This window comes from Pimephales promelas, chromosome 21 (assembly GCF_988280905.1).
Source record: "Pimephales promelas chromosome 21, fPimPro1.hap1.1, whole genome shotgun sequence".
NCBI classification, from domain to species: domain Eukaryota; kingdom Metazoa; phylum Chordata; class Actinopteri; order Cypriniformes; family Leuciscidae; genus Pimephales; species Pimephales promelas.
Window position 1 is genome coordinate 11614728 of NC_142789.1, and position 18393 is coordinate 11633120.

Below are 18393 nucleotides of genomic sequence, written 5' to 3' on the forward strand. Positions count from 1 at the left end.
TGAACGTGAGAGTTACAATTTCAGTCGATGAAACTACAAAGCTGGCATGGAGGTATATAATTACAAAATAAAGTCATTATGATTGTTATTGTTGTTAATATTATTTTATAAAGTAGGTAATGTAAGATAAAGGGAGTTTTATCAGTACGCGTGACGAAGCCTTTACTGCGACAGCTCCAACTCTCCGACGCACAGTGTAAACGTCAGCGTCAGAATTCACTCACTTCATCTCGTTCGCTCCTTGCAGATATAGTGCACTCAAATGCCATACACTATATAGGGATTAGTGAATGAGTGAACGAGTGAGCGGTTTCAGACACAGCTTTGCTGCCGTCTGCTAGATGAGTGTATTCTGTTGGGTGAATTTGTCTCTTACTTGAGAGTGGCGACCCCATCAGGTGTGGTGGGCTCATTGAATTTCCGCATATACTCGTGCATCTCAGGAAAACTCTTTTTCATGTAATCCTCTGCACTGCTTTCCCGAACAGTGCCAAATCGGAATCCCTGAGATGGGTGATGAAGCTGAAAAACAAGTCTTAGATTATAGTGCACTGTTTTAGCTTGCTCTACAGGGTGATATCATGATAAATGCAATTTTACTTTATTTACATTAAATCAATTAATTTGTCAGACAGTGATTTAAATTGCATTCAAAGTATCCATTTTATCAGTTCATGCATTCCCAAGGAATAGCATAGCACCCATGACATTAGCATTGTCAGCGCCATGCTCGACTGATTTTAAAACTGAGACCACCCGTAAATGTCAACACTCGTTAGTTTTTCATCAACTTGACATGCCAGGCACTGTAACAGAAGCACGTAGGACTAAACTTCAGGATACATGTTATGTTTACACTAAAGTCTTTAAAGGTGCTGTATGTAATTTTTTTCACTGTTCTAAAGCGTAAAAATACCATAATATGCTTGCAGATATTTAGGAAACACGCTAAGTTCACATGGATTTTCTGAAAAACAGCGCAACAGCCAGTTATTCTACTTTGTTATGTGCATTCCTTGTCGGAATGTGTGTTTTTGTTTTGTTCTGTGCGATACGGCACATTGCCAATTACCCAATAGTATTTTGTAGGGCTGGGCAAAAAAATCGATTTTTCGATTAATCGTTTTTTAAAATGTGGTCGATTCAAAATCGATTCTCAACGGCCACGAATCGATTTTTTTCCATATAAAGGGCTCGCGGACGCGGTGCTGCATCTTCTCGTCTCTCTGCACTAGGCAAGCGCTGCAGCTGTCGATACACACACGCGTTCAGGAGTCGGGACATGACGGAATATTCACTTGCACAATCGGGCCAGCATTGCATCGTGACCTATGATCGTAACTAACATTTATCATTTATTTGCTCAAGCAATGTTAAACCATCCCGATCCCGTGCTCGCGCACTCTCAGAGATTTCTTTCACTGCGTGCACAGCCTAAATCCGCCTCACAAACAGCTCGCCAGAAACAAAAGTTTTATCCCTGGATTACATCGCTTTAACACGCAACATTATGTCAAAACTCTGGTCTTGGTGAGTAACCTCGTAAAGACAGTCGGCAATGAAACAGAAAGTTAATGAAACAGTAATGGATTCGCACACTAGTTCTTAAAGTGAACGCAGCCATTTGTGTCAGTCATTAATTCTGTTGTCATAACAACAGAATATAGTATTAATTGTAAGCAATCAGAATTAATAGCCTTTGTATTTTATTCAGTCTGGACTAAAAAGACTATCCAGTGTTATTTTACATTGGATTACTTTATTCAGTTTCTGTAGTATATCTGACATACCCAAAAAACTACCCCAAAATGTCTCTTAATTTTTGTCTTTATTCTATTGTATTTATTTGTGCTACTTTTTTCAATTTAATTCAAAGATTGAAATCAAGCTTCTATACATAAACTCTTAACAAAAAAAATACATTAACATTTAGGTAAGATCAATGTAAAAAATGTCTAAATATTTATATATTTATCTATCTTAAACATAAAATAACATGATACTGTTTGATCAAGCTGTGCGACTGTTCTGTGCGACTGTGCGACTCTTTTTTTGCATATTGCATCAAAATCCTGTCTAGTCTTTGTATGCATTTAGTGTACCTAAAATAAAAAGTGTTTTATATATAGGTTTATGGCTCTTAATTTTCTTGTATACTAGTAAACTTATGCCCACTGTTCTTTTTTATAAATTATAAATACAGGATTTTTATTACATCTTCATTATAGTTGAATCGAGAATCAAATCAGGAATCGAGAATCGAAAATCGAATCGAGAATCGAATCGAACTGAGAGCTTGCGAATCGAAATCGAATCGAAATTGAAATGTGAATCGATACCCAGCCCTAGTATTTTGGGGTTGCCAGTTGGCAAAAATACAGCATATTGCAGCCATGGAGACCAATCAAACTGGGTCAGAGATCCAAGGGTCAAATATATTCATGGAGATCTAAAAATATTAAAAACGAGAATAAATCAACTCATAAACTTACAAGTCTGCTCGCCTCTATTGTCAATTGCGCTTGATCCTTTTGCTTTTCCTCAAACTGCCAACCAGCATGACCATTGATTCTGGTGGGGGAAACAACTCTTTCCAATATTTAGAATTTGGACTGCAGTACTCATTTCGCCAACTAGCTGTCAATATTACATACTGCACCTTTAAGGTAGATGACCTTGTTGTTAAAAAAAAAAAAAAACAATAACATTACCTCTTCAAATATAGACTAAATTATAGCAACTTTGTTCTATGGAGGTTATAAATACAGTATGCACTAGAGCTGCACGATTAATTGTTAAAAGTTTGTGATCCAGATTCAAACATCCACACAATCTTATTTCTAAATGACAACGATTAGGCTGTGTCTAAGTACGCTCGTATCTGCTTTGGCCCTGCCGCTGACCCAGAGAGAGCAGTTATCATTTGTAGGTATGAAATAGCTTCACAAAAAGTTTCAACCACACAGTATAAAAATGTATATGCTATAATTCATATTATCATTGAAGTACTGGGATACAAGTTTATAGTTTGGATATAAACACTGACGTCTACGGTAGCAAACTTGAATCTTCAAATAAAGATTGTATTGATTACATCATTACACCAGAAGGTGGCGACAAATGACTGTTAAAAAATAGATTTTTTTTCATTGAATCGTTCATTCATGAGATTTGTTTAAATTTCCTGATTCATCCAGCAATTAAACAAGTAACTCTTTATCTGCATATTAGTGAATCATTCGGTCAAACCACTAAAACAATTATATTATCTAAATATACTGTAGCAATTAACATTTTGTCTCTGCTAAATTACATCTGTTTAAACTAATAAAGCAAGAATCTCAAAAAAATCCAGAATCGTGCATCTCTACTATATGCCAAAGTGTCTCAAAAGATCTTACCTTGGCATCATGTACTCCAGAGAGCTCTTCAAAGGTCTTTTCCCCAACCATGACTGCAGCCAGATTTGCTGTGTAACTGGACAAAACCAGCAAGCAAAATATGGCCCACAGGTTCATCAGAAAACGTCCAGTCCAACACTTGGGCGTCTTACTAGAGACTGTTCGGCCAAAGAGGATGGCGTAGCAGAGGTTGAGGGCTGAGGAATAGGAGAAGACCTTCACACGGTTACGTCCATGAGGCGTCATGCCGAAGGGACTCTTCCATTCGTAGAGGGTGAGGAAGAGCGCTGTAATATGCAGTGCTACAAAGATGCCCATCCACATAGACCAGTGCAATGGCCACATGAATGCTCCAATAGGTGCAGCTGTGTCTTTACTGCGCACCAGTATTCCCAAACTTGTTGAAAAAAATGGACTGGTAAAGTCAATCACTTTACTGCGAGCCGAATTGATGCTGAAGCTGGTGACAGCCATATCGGCAACCCCGCTCAGCAGGTCGCCCACCAGCCCCGTCCACTGCCCACCCTTGAGTGCACCATATTTTCCGTCGCCAACTATGTACAGGTCAAACTTGAAGTTCATGTCTTCTGCCAGCTTCTCCAGTAGATCAATGCAGTATCCATAGCAACACTTGCTGTAATCCGGTGGCAAGAAGCTGCTGTTGCCTTGAGCCCGCTCGGAATACAAGTGGTCCAGGGTTACCGAGCTGTTTGTCCCTGCATCCAGACAGTATTGCCCAGCGGGACAGTTCCCATCCTCATCTACCTCTCGAGTGAACACGAACGGGTGCTCCACCAGAGTGACCACACGCACGCGACTCCCCAAGACAGGAAAGCCAGCCCGCCATCTACGACCTTCCCTGCCCAACTGGCCCTCTGTGCGCTGCCGAGGGGATGACCCTTGCCACAATCCCTGCTCCTCTACATCCAACCTACCGCCTTCCCAGCTGCCAACAGTCACCCAAGTGGGCTGACCGATGGCATCCCGCCGCAGACTCCAAATGTGGACCCTCTGAGAGGTGTGTACACGAGAAAGGTTGCGTTGAACGCTGACGGGGCCAGTCAACCCTACAAAGGACGTATTAGAGAGGAACCTGAGGGGAAAAGAATACAAGTGTCAAATTATGAGAACACTAACTATTTGTTAGCATTCCTATTTATGCCGAGTTGCTTGGCTCTGGAATTATGTAACCTGAAAGCTACCATCTTTGCTCATGGGAATCTTTCGAGTCTGAATTGTAAGTTCGAATGACCATCAATAAACAAAAATGCTTATGATCAGCACAAGCTAATGGGCCCAAGCTAATCAGGCCTGAAAAAATTACTCAGGGGGATCCCAGACAAAGACTCTTGTTCACAACTAGAGATGTGGTAACAGGATCAAACACAGGTTAAGCTTGCTTTATCCTCTCCAACAGCAAAGCAGACAGTAAATATCTGCGGCAGAGCGGGAAGACCTGGGAGAGGGATTGGCTAGCTGGATGACTGACACGGTCTGGCATCTGTCACACCATAAACTACAGATGTTGCTTTCAAAGAGCAATATATTTAATTGTGAAACCCCCTTCCACTCTTCAGAATTACAGCCGCTCAGTCGGCAGCTGCTGCTCTGTTGCACAAGTCGGGTCACTTAAGGAAATGTCTTGACATTGAGCTTGTAGATTAATGTCTGGAGTCATAAATAATAGATATGACATTTGACAAATGCTGTGCTGGTTAATGAAAAACTGAGGAGAAAAGCTTAATATATAATTTGGCTCACAACATTTATCCATAGTTCTACCTGCCACAGAAAGCAAATGGCCCATCTTAGCCCGCCAATGACTGACAGTGTGTATCTAAAGGACATCTAATTTACAGCATGTGTCTTTCAGCTCAATTAAGAGAACATGTTGTTATATACTTGAAAGCTGTCTTTGTCTCTGCTCTTTTCTGATCTTTTATATATTGAGAAGAGAGGGGCTATTGTGAGGTAAGATGGGAAAAGATATTGGAACTGATAGAGAAATATTACTTCTATTAATCCAAGCGTTCATTGTAGGTGAAGCTACTTAGAAAATGCTGCAAAATTATGTTTTATTAACAAAGTTCAGTAGGAACATGTTAAAATGATCTATCCATTCAGAACAAGAGGAGGCCCATATACGTAGCTGACTCACCTATGTTCCTCGACAATTTTCTGCATCCCTCCGCCACCCCGACTCGTAACTCTCCACTGCTTCCTATCCCTCTGGATTTGAGACAAATTCTGAGCTCAGAGCCCTCCCCTCGGACAACACACTAAATAAGCCTACTCTGTTACTCTATCTGTTTATTTGTGCGTGTGAACTTGTGAATCAATTTAAAGTAGTTAATCTAAAATCAAGCTACTTTTTTGGGAAAAAATATCTACACTATAAGCTACTAACAAAAGGTTGCTCACTACAAGTAACCTGCCTTTATTATATATATATATATATATATATATATATATATATGATCATATTAATAAACAGCACCATTTAAATAAATATTTGACTATAAAAAGAAGTCCTAAAATGCAGCACAGAACTTATGTGAAGCAAAGCCTGTGACATATTTCAATTGGTTAATTTACATGAACAATCTGAACTGATTCACTAGAATTAATAAGAGATTTCAACAATACACATGAATATTAGTTTTAATCCAACCAAAGCACTACCCAATGCTTTGTATATAATAGGTATTGACCAATATGGCAATTAGCAAAATATAGGAAGATAACAATCATTGAATCTAATTGTTATTTCACAGTAAAGTCATCCACAGGACTCGGGTACTGGCATATGCGGGATAATGCCACACTTTGACTAATAACTATCTTCTCACTCACTAAACTCGTCAATGTAAGAAAAATGCATGCAAATGCAAAATATTGATAAAAAAAAAAAGTTATTTACTTTTATTGTATTACAATGTGGCCAAAATCTTGCACAAGCTGCTGAGCTATGTATCACACTCCTGCAGCTATGCCCTCGCAATTGTCCGGTATTATGCAGCATGTTTGGGTCTGGTTGGCAGATTTTCAGCCTTATCCTGTTGTGATGAGAGACCCAGGCTTCCTACACAGCCACATTTGACTTCTGTTTGTTGTGAGAGATATAGTGGTGTGTGGCAGAGTGCTGGCATGATCCACACAAAATGACGGGCCTGCATGGTAGGCGTGTGCCAGAGCTTTTGATAAGAGTGATCCCTCCTCAGGGAAAGGCAACTGAGGGGAAGTCATAAATAAAGCTTAAAGCTCTAAAGCATGTCTGCATTCCAGCTGAGTGTCTGGGCAAACACCAGTAATTTGCCGCAGCGAGAGAAAATGGCCGTGCGCCTGTCCTTAAGCATGACACTAGCTGTTTGGAACATCTTTGCAACCATCTCATCCAGATGGTAGGATGTTCTACTGATGAGTGTTCAGACTCAAAACATAAAAGCCATTTATTCTCTAAAATGATGTTACATGTTTTTAATATTTAAATATTTAGCTGATGCTTTTATCCAAAGCGACTTGCAATTGCTATGTATGTCATAGGTCTCACACCTCTGGAACAACTAGGGGTTAAGTGTCTTGCTCAGGGACACATTGGTGTCTCACAGTTTATTCGAACCCGGGTCTCTCACACCAAAGGTCTTATCCACTGCGTCATCACCACCACTAATTAAGAGTCAAATGCGGCAGTTTTAATTATTCCTGAGGTTCATTCCTAAATTTCTCAATTCAATTATTTATGTATGAAATACCAATCTATTTTTCTAAGAGCCGTTAATTTAGCGCGTGTCTGTAGTGGTGGGTGGGGCACAAACGTTTCCACACATGCCAGCATGACAAAACCTCTCGGTTACGTATGTAACCCTTATTCCCTGAGTAGGGAACGGAAACGTTCCGTCGGATGAAAACAAATGGGGTTTCGCTTAGAAAGCCTATCGACTTCGAGTATTACAAAACGAGCCAATGGCAAAGAAATGCCATGGGTCTGCAGATTTTGCATAGCGTATCTCCGCCTTACCTCGTGGGTATAAAAAGGCAGCCCGTTCTCATCCTTTAGCGTCACATAGAACGCTATATGACAAAACGGCGCTATACTACGCACATGGCACCCTTTATCGTTAATATTCACGCGAACCCAAGGCGTCATAAATCCTTTAGCGTAATATGAGACTACCCTACCCTACCCCACACCTAAACCTAACCATCACAGCGCGTGTTATATTAACGATAACGGATGCCATGTGCGTAGTATAGCGCCGTTTTGTCATATAGCGTTGTATATGACGCTAAAGGATGAGAATGCGTTGAAAAAGGAGGATGCCGCAACATGCAGGTATGTTTCAGGGAACGAGGGTTACATTCGTAACTGAGACGTTCCCTTTCGTTGTCACTCCAAGTTCCGTCGGATGACGACGAATGGGGTTAGCCAACCCGGTCTCACCCCAAGACGTCATATAACTGACGTTTTGGGACGTCTTTTGACCATACGTCAATATTCGCCTTTTTAGGGCCCCCTTAAACGTCGGTAGATGAGGTTATGGGATCCTAACTCTACCCCATACCTAAACCTAACCCTAAACCTAACCCGTCACCTAACTGACGTTAAAGGTAAAGCGTCAGTTGTATGACGGCCCGGGATCGCCATCTACCGACGTTTAAGGGGGCCCTAAAAAGGCTGATATTGACGTATGGTCAAAATACGTCCCAAAACGTCAGTTATATGACTTTTTGGGATGAGACTGTGTTAGGTTAGCAGTCTGATCACGCCACCTTCACAGCTGTCTTCCAGTGCCCTGCGTAAATCTGAGATTCCTGTCGTGAGACTGGCACGGACAAAGGACTCCTATTTAGCACAGGAATACCAAGGTACACCAGGGAGCATATCGCATAGTTTAGAGGAAATATGCAATTACCCAGACAGCAAACTGACATTGAATCAACGTGGAAACGACGTCTCTCATGACATTGAAACAACGTTGATTTTGCTCATCGAATTAACGTTGAACCAACGTCAGACGCGGCATTCTTCATAGCTAAATGAAAATCGAAAATTGGTTTGCTTTCATAACGTTGAAACAACGCGTTGATTTCAAGTTGATTTTCCGTTAGTTTTGAAAGAATGACGCGTCTGACGTTGGTTCAACGTTAATTCGATGAGCAAAACAATGTCAGATCAACGTTGTTTCGATGTCATTCCACATTGATTCAATGTCAGTTTGCTATCTGGGTACTGCTAACCCGAGACTTAAAGGGTACCTATTATGGCATTTAAAATGTTCCTAATATTGTTCTGGGAGTCCCCAACAACAGTTTTACAAGCATGCAATGACAAAAAACACTTTTGTTGTCTTATAATATGCATTTATTTTTACCTGATTTGCTCACCGACTCCCATATGAATCGTTTAGCGAGTCCTTTTTCCAAAACCCGCCTTTGCGTGACGCTAATCTGCGGTGATTGGTCAGATGACCTAGTCAGTTGTGATTGGTATTCTCTGTGCAGAGATTGTCGAAAACGGAACGCCTATCACCTAAAATGGGTTCTCAACTCCAGTCCTCGCGACCCACTGCTCTGCATATTGTGTATGTCTCCCTTATTTAACACACCTGATTCAGATCCTCAGCTCGTTAGAGCCGGCTCGCTAATCCATACTTTATAGCGTTTAGGTTTGTGAAGCAATCATCTTAAAAATGACGCGAACACAGAACAAGGTTTGGGCTACTTGTGTGGTATACTTGTATATATGAACTGCAGGCAGCCACTTAGTCTTCAAATGCTCCTCACTTGGCAGGTGAAAAAAGTTCGCTTTTGCGTCGCACTTCAAAACACAGCGTCTCGTCGACATGATTGTTTTCCGGTTTTCCCTGGCGTCTCCGAGCGCAATAAGTGGGCGGTTCTTATTCAAATAACTTGTCAAGTTGACGTCAACGAACCAATGGACGTCAACATTTCCATTGGCTCGTTTTGTAATACTCAAAGTCGATAGGCTTTCTAAGCGAAATCCCATTCGTCGTCATCTGACAGAACTCGGAGTGACAACGAAAGGGAACTTAGTATATTTAACTAGTTGCCATTTCAAAAATAGAGAAAAAATTGCACCAAAATTCAAAGATCTTTGGAAGATATCACTGAATATTTATTTAACCATAGCAAAAGTACATTTCCTCCTGATGTTATTTTTTTTTATCTCAGTTTTTTAATGTTTATATAAAATGAGTAGGGGTGTAACGATACCCTCATGTCACGATTCGATACTTATCGCGATACTGAACTCACGATACGATATTATTGCGATACTCCAAGACATATGGTAAAAGGTTTACAAAAAATGTACTGTTGATTAAAATGCTGAAGTTGATATTACATTGTGGGTTTAAATGAATAGACTTGGACTTGGATGGTGCTTGTAACCCAAGGAGAATGGTGACACCATGATAAAAGTATTCATGATTCTGAAGCTGAAAATACAGAATTATTTTAGATGAATATGCTTGCACTCTTTCACTGACTAGATATATTTCAAATAATGTTGGACACTTTTTACTGGTAACCATCAGACATTTGGCATTATCAGGACCCATGAATATTCCCACATTGCATTATTATACATTATAATCAACAATATGTATTGTAGTTTAATGTAGTACACTAAAACTCACATATCCATGAGACGCATTGTTGCATTTTTGTATTGCAATATATTGTGGCACAGTATATTGTTGCACCCCTAAAAATGAGACAAATCTGCTATTATTTTAATCTCCAATCTGTTATTTAACAAAATAACACTTTAACACATTGTTTCGGCCCAGCTGTGTTCGAAATAATGTTCATTCTTCGATTTAGCTTAAAGTATATCAGGGTCTTAATTATTTCTGTAATTATTTAGTTTCCGCTCCGTGCTACATTAAAAACTGTTTTTTTATATTTGCCACTTTTATGTTGCTTATTTAATTGTAAAAAAAAAAAAAAAGAAGAAGAAGGCCCCCTGCAATACTGCTGTGTTGTACACTGATACATACACCCGGTTCTAAATCAATACAAAAGCTAAACAGACTTTATTGGAACATACCATTTCACAAAATATAATTCTTTTTTTATCTTGGGGGTTCAGGGTGCTCTGTTGGAAGAAACTGAAAAGCTTGCGGTCCTTTCTGCCAGGGTACATTTGCTATGGCAGTTAAAATGTACATTTTTACAAGCATGTTTCAAAAAACATTCTGTGTTTGCATAAAGCATGTAACATTATACTTACAAGATGTATGGCAACTTTTCTCAAGAATTAATAATAAATATATTAATTTATATTGTGGTCTCATATGGTACTACTTTGGTGCTTGTCTACAGTAGACTAGAAAAAGTTAGAAAAGGTAGAAAAGGTTCCATATAGAACCTTAAAAGGCTACGTATTTGGGATCCCTAAAATGTTTTATACAAAACCCTTTTTAAGAATAGTAAGAACCCTTTAGGGTTCTTTGTAACCAGGAAAAAGGTTCTATATGGAACCTTTTGGGTTCATTCATTATCATTTGTTTTGTTCTTTCCGGATTATATTATTGACAAACATCAAGACCCTAAAATCTATTTATGAATGCATGTGAATGATCACAAAATTCAAGATATGGGGGTTAGAAAATGTGTGTGTATATATATATATATATATATATATATATATCATTTTATGTAGTTAATCAATATTGTCACAGTCCTCCGTCTGCACCAGTCTGTCTTGTCATCAGCACTACACTCCCCAGGATCCTCTTGTCTCCTCTCCTGAACTCACTCCCTCATTAGCCACCTGTTCCTCGTTTTGTTTATCTGTTTCACCTGTTTTCAACCATTTAGCTTAATTCCTCTGTGTATTTAGTTCAGTTCAGTTCCATTCAGTCTTTGTCGGTCGATGTTAATGTTACCCTTCCGTGTTGTGAGTGTGTTCCTGCCTGTACCTGTTTGCTATTTTGAGTTTAAGTAAAGTGTTTGAATTGGAGCGTTTGCCTCTTCGGTCTCCTTCTTCTGCCAACACTCCACCAGCACCGTGACAAATATCACACGAAGAGTGCCATTTCAGTTTTTCTCCTCCAAAAATCCGCATGATTAAAATGTGATATTAAGTTACAACACCTTTGTGCCAAAAGGGTTCTTTCTTGTCATTATAGAATTTTTTAGCATAAAAGACTCTTTGGAGTTGAGTAAAGAACCCTATGCTTTATATATAAAACCCTTGCCTAGAAATCTATATGCACCCTAGCGGCAGCAAAAATTATTTTGTGGTCTAGCAACTCTCCATAGACATTTAGCTGGAAAACTAAACTCTGGTCAGGCTTTGACCCCTACTCTGGATGATTTGAACTTAAGATTTTCTTTGAAGACAGAACAAAGATGTTTTGCCGACTGGATACGGTAAAAGTTATAATATCAACTTGCTCCACTGGTGGTGGTGGTCGTATCCTTCTTTGTTGCTCTGATTGGTTGTAGCGCTATCCAATTGCGTGCAGAGAGAATTTGAAAGACAACCGTTCATCCCGCCCCTCGATTTGAGCCCTGTCAATGATGAGTTCCCAGACATCTTGTTGTAGGTCTGGCATGCCAGGCTAATAGAACCCCTTTAGCCTTGCCATGCTGTTCACAAGGTGCATCCCATTTCACACACTATTCTACACCAGGTCTTCAACTGAAACTACAAAATTGGATACTTTATGGATACTTTGGAGTAAAATACATACAGTTTATGAATTCAATAGTCACATCTTTGTCTAATGGAAGGGGCTAAACAGTGACACTAATAAAAGCATTTCAGGTGCATCACCTTCAAATGGAAAATGACAAATTCATCAAATGTTAAGTGTATCATACACTTTATGGCATGACAGTTTACTTTATGGGATATTTCTGTAACATTTTTGGAACATTTGGAACTCAACTGTGATGAAACTGGTTAAGCCTAGTTCACACTATGTGATTTTAAGCCCGATTTAAGCCCGATTTGCAAATCGTTGAGTCGCCGACAAGTCAGGGTGTTATCGCGTGCAAATCGCGGGCGATTAGCGGACGATCAACGCTCGCCAATCCGTTAGTGTGAAAGAGCCAACAACGCATCAAAGACAGCTCGTAGACACCTCGCAGACAGGTCACCGAGCTCAGAAAAATATCTAGCATGCTAGATATCTCGAGCAGTCGCGCGACTCAATCTCAGTGATGTCATGAGTACAGCCAATCATAGCAACGCATGGGTTGAGGACACCAGGTAAATCTTACTTTTTCTTTTTTGCATTTTTTTTCTCAGAGCAGATCGTCGAGCAAACAGTGTGCAGCACTAGTTTCTGTCTGACGTCCATATTCGCGTGTTATGTTCTTCTCTGCAGTTTCGCGTCATTTCTGGTTCGTTTTATTGCGTGGTTTTTCGTTACAAAACATGGTTTCTAGACCAGATAGAATCGTGTTGTTGTCAACTCATTATTTTTTTGATATTTTCAGGATTTAGACCGTACTATAGTACTGAAACAGCTCTCATTGAGTCACAAATGATATGCTCTTATCATCCGATCGTGGTTGCATCTCTATGTAGTGCGTTGTTAACTCGTGTAGTGAGTTACCTCCTGTTGTGGATCAATCACGTTGTGTTGTGTGGTGTGAACAGCTAAACAACTTGAACACTCATGATTTCACTGAGAGCAAGTCATGTAGTGTGAACTGCACAGTTCAGCCCGACATTTTAAAATCATGTAGTGTGAACTAGGCATTAGCTGCTAGCTATATACAAACTACTAGAAGTTTGTTGGGGACCTGCACACAAAACACCTTTTTAACAGGTTACATACTAAACAGACTGAACTGAGAGAATATGGATTTACCTGGCAATGTACTGTCCTGATGAGGGCAGCTCGTGTTTGTTGGGTTTGTCAAAACAGTTTACCATATTTTGGATGAGGGCTAGATCAGGCCGTACGACCGTTGCTGCGCTAACAGCTCGGTTGACCAACTGCAGGGCATCATGAATGTAGAGGTCTAGTGGTTTGCGGTCGACCTCTCCATAAGCCAGCAGTCCTAAAGGCAGGCCAATAGAATGAAGGGTGTCTGGGCTTAAAGGATGTCCCATAATCCAATGTACAGTGGGTAATGTCAACCCCAGGTCATGCGCACTGCGCAGAACAGAAGAGGCACACTCCGGGTCGGCCCCAAAAAGTAGGACCGAGGCAGGAGGAGGATGGTCCTGATTAAAGTGCTCAGAGAGGAAGTCAGAAATGTTGGCAATGTGAGGTATGCTGTGGGAGAGGTTCAGGGCGGATCGAAGTTGCCAGTGTGAGGGTCCCCAGCCAGAGCGGCTTTGAAGTTCCAGGAGATCCAGAAGACCAGCGTCCTCCCAGCCTTGGCAAAGCACTGCCATACTCTCTTCCCAGCCACTGCGCTGCAGAACATCTAGAAGCAGCTCCACCAGCACAGAAGGGGGCATACGTGTTGTCATCTGCAAGTGGAAACGATTCTGAAAACAGAACAAGCACAGAAAGACAATGTGGTCATCAAATTATTAGTTCCTAATGTGCCTTAATTGCAACTTAATTTCTCATAATTGTGACTTTAGATCTCAAAATCGTTTTTATTATTTTTATTTCTCATAGTTGTGAATTTAGGTCTCCCAGTTGTGACTTTTTGTCTTTATTTCTTGCAATTGCAACTTTAGGTCACACAATTGTGAATGTTTGTCTTTATTATTTGCAATTACGACTGTGAATATCGCAGTTGTGACTTTTTATCTTTATTTCCAATAATTGCCGGTCTATCTCTCATAATTTCAACTTGAGATCTCGCAGTTGAGACTCTCTTTATTTCTCATAATTGTAACTTTATTTCACATAAATTGTGATGTTATGTCTTTAAATTGCAACTTTTAAGTATAATTATTTATAATTTGTTACATTTATATAGCTTTTTTCTCTGCACTCAAACCCCTGGTTTCACATACGACTACGAGGCTTAAGCAGACTATCTTAAGATAGTCCTAGACTAAATTGCATGTTTGAGCTGCTTTAACTGAAAGCAACTTGCACTGAAATATCTTAAAATATGTCAGTGCTATTGTTTTGTCTCAAGATGCACACCAGTCATGATTTTCTCTATTAAAACGTTGTGCAACAAAACAATGTCTACACTAAACAGCTTCAAATATGATAATGCATGTAATGTGTTTGACTGAAAAGGTGTGGATGAATGAGATTGAAGCTACACAGCGTGAAGAAAATAAAACAAAAGTCATCTCTTTCACATCTCAGATGTTTCTGCTGGATATAAATAAGGTAACATCAACACCAAATGGAGACTTTCGTTTGAGTCGCTTCTCACACTTTTCTTCTGAGACAAAAACCATTCTAAACTGTCTAAAAGCTGAATTGGATAGCATCATAAACCAAAAAACACAGTTTATTATCCAACAACTCAAATGCAAACAATACCAACATTGTAACAAAATGCAGCCCATTCTCACCCCCAAGGCGTCACTTAACTGACGCCTTGGGAAGCATTTGGACATGCTTCAATATCTGACGCTTTAGGCGCCCTTTAGCGTCAGTTAGATGACGCCCTCGCGTGTGCCCTACCCCCACCCCACACCTAAACCTAACCGCGTCCTCTAACTGACACTTTCCTTTAGCGTCAGTTAGATGACGCCGTAGGATCGCGTCATGTAAGTGACGCTAAAGGGCGCCTAAAACGTCAAATATTGAAGCATGGTCAAAGGTGACGCCTTGGGGTGAGAATGCGTTGCAAAATGGGCAAATATTTAGCAATAAACTAAAGCATAAACAAGAAAATGCAATTATCCCACCATATTCAATGAATCAGAATAACCCAGAACCCACAAGAAATAAATATTGTATTTCAAACTTTTTTTTTACCAAAAATTACATTAATCGAATCGCAATCCAGATGAAACAGAAATAAACTAAATTCTAAAAGAGTTAAAGCTACTATCAATGTCAAAAGAAATGCCAAATGCATTGGATACAGACCCCTCACTGATGCTGAACTCCATAAAGCATTAGACAAAATGTCAAATCACCTGGACCTGATGGACTACCAGCTGAATGGACACTTCTGGCCAATTCTATCTCCTTTATTACTCAAAGTTGTTAAAGAAATTAAAACTACTTCAACAATACCAACACACATGAAAACAGCAGTTATGACACTCTTGCTAAAACCAAGCAAAAACCCAATGCACCCTTCTAGATTTAAAAATCATTACCAAAGCATTAGCTAGAATAGAAAAAGTTATCAAAATATTAATTAATCATGATCAAACAGGTTTTATTAAACACAGGAATGCTTCAGATAATGTGCAGATTATTCAACCTAATTAGCCTTGCCCAACAAAAACATACCAAAACTATTGTATCACTTGACGCAGAAAAAGCATTTGACAAAGTTAACTGGACATTTCTTTTTAACATAGATTTGCCTTTGGAGAGTCACTCATGCACTGGATTAAAATATTATATACTTCACCTAGGGCCACAATAACAACAAATGTGATCACATCACGAAATTTCACACAGGAACAAGATAAGGATGCCCACTTTCTCCTTCTTTATTTGCCATATTTAGGCCTATAGAACTACTTGCAGCAGCAATACAACAAAATTATGATAATAATGATAATCCATTACATTTATATAGCTCTTTTCTCTGCACTCTACAGCGCTTTACATGAAATCTCCTCAACCACCACCAATGTGCAGCATCCACCTGGATGATGCAACGGCAGCCATATTGCGCCAGAACGCCTACCACACACCAGCTTACCGGTGGAGAGGAGACATAGTGATGAAGCCAATTGGCATGATTAGGATTAGGATGATTAGGAGACCATGATGGACAGAGGCCACTGGGAAAATTTGGCCTGGATGTACTTGGCCAGGATAATATCAAAGGAATACAAAACGTAAATACTCAACATGAGATCTGTGTTTCTGCACATGATTTATTGTTATGTTTACAAAACCCTTGTAAGTCATTGAAAGAAACCTTTAAAATAATTAATTTTTAATTTTAATTTTTCAAAACTTTCTGATTATACAATAAACTGGAATAAACCAACAATATCACCACTTTGTGAGGGGGTCTGGGATTCCACAGCTCATGATTCTTCTCTTCCACTCCACACTGGCAACATTACATACTTGGGTATCAACATTTCCTCCAGACTGTCAGAGTTGATTAATCTTAACTAGGGTATACTCCACTTTAAAAAAAATAAAATAAATTGGAGATGATTTAAAACACTGGACTAACCTACCACTATCACTTGTCGGTAGCATTGCTACAGTTAAAATGAAAACTTCTCAACACTTCCAACAACACCCACCGATAAATGGTTTAAATCACTTGATTCATTGACTCATGACTCTCACTTCTATTGGAAAAAATAAAACACCTAAAATATCACTGGAAAAATTACAAAAGACAAAATCACAATGCGACCTAGAAGCTCCAAATTTTCGATGGTACTTTTTGGCAAACCAGCTACAATATTTATAGAAATGGATTCATAAAACTAATCAAAATAATTAATGGATGGAATTAGAACAAAACCATTGCAAAGATACTTCAGTTTCAGACCTTGCCTTTCAACCAAAATCAATTCAGAAAATACAATTGCATCAACTCTGACAGCCTGCTGGAAAGTAAACAACATTAAAGAGCCCCTATCATGGATTTTTGAAAATGACTGTTCATGTGGTGTGGAATATAGCTCTAAGGCAATGAAAACATCCTGCAAAGATTTATATCTGAAAGTGCACCGTATATAAAGTTATTGTCTTTCAAAAGTGAGAGTCGACCCTGAGTCTATGAAATGAATTGTTTTTCAAACGAGTCATTAGCTGTTTCGTAGTGATGTAGATACGAAACATGAGCATATTGGCCGCTCCCAGTTACTGCGCGCGCAGACGGAAGTGTAAACTTGAAGTCTAGAACACATTCAAATACTTCAGCTGAATAGCGTCATGTTGAGAAGACGCTGTGTTCTACAATGCAAAGACAGTTCAGCCACTTGAGCATGTGAAGAATCGGTGGTTAGAGTTCATATTTGCAACGATACCACAACAGTATAACCCGATTGTGTTCTCATCATTTTAATGACGAATCATTCAAAAACATAAATAAATTCAAATGTGGATTAGCAAGCCGGTTGTTCCTGAAGGAGGGCTCAGTACCCCCACAGTGTATATGGATCAGCTTCCTACTCTCGAATCACAACCTCTAAGTATTATTAATAATTGTTGCTTTTATGTGTTTTGTAGAGTCGGGGCGTGAGGAGGGAAGGTGTAATAAGTATGTGTGTGTGTGTGTGTGTGTGTGTGTGTGTGTGTGTGTGTGTGTGTGTGTGTGTGTGTGTGTAAGTTACGCTCAGCGCAGCTTCTAGGTCTCCAATGTCATTTTTTTTAAATATGTGAAATGTTTGTCGCTGTCAGTCATAAAGAATAGAGTGTCTTTTTGTACTGCAGTGCTTTATCAATATGTTTATGTGTTATGCTAACAAACAATAACTGACTGGGTCTGTCATCTGACCAATCACCGCCGATTAGCGTCACGCAAAGGAGTGGTTTGGAAAAATGAGTCGTTGTACGAATCATTTGGGAGTCGGTGAGCAAATCAGATAAAAATAAATGCATATTATAAGACAACAAAAGTGTTTTTTGTCGTTGCATTCATGTAAAACTGTTGTTGGGGACTCCCAGAACAATATTATGAACATTTTAAATGCCATAATAGGTGCTCTTTAACAATTCACCACTAAGATCATGTAGACACACCCTCATCTTCAACCCTGATTTTCAATTATGCAATAAACCGATACATTTTCCATCTTGGCAACAAAAGGGAATCACTCATCTCCATCACTTTTTTGAAAACAACCAATTTGTATCATTTAAAATATTAGTCCACAGGTATGGTCTTAGGGGGAACAGTTTTTACAATATCAAAAAATTAAATCTAT

The 18393-nt window shown here is 39.3% G+C and overlaps 1 protein-coding gene across 1 annotated transcript in view; it reads right to left on the bottom strand.

The window, feature by feature from the left end:
- Window positions 1-18393, bottom strand: part of grin3bb (glutamate receptor, ionotropic, N-methyl-D-aspartate 3Bb) — a 148868-nt gene that overhangs the window by 35339 nt on the left and 95136 nt on the right. The window contains exons 2-4 of the mRNA XM_039655952.2: window positions 13253-13881; window positions 3402-4494; window positions 377-522 (exon numbers count right to left, since the gene is read on the bottom strand). Coding sequence (XP_039511886.1) covers window positions 377-522; window positions 3402-4494; window positions 13253-13881 — 1868 coding nt within the window. The remainder of the gene's footprint in view (window positions 1-376; window positions 523-3401; window positions 4495-13252; window positions 13882-18393) is intronic.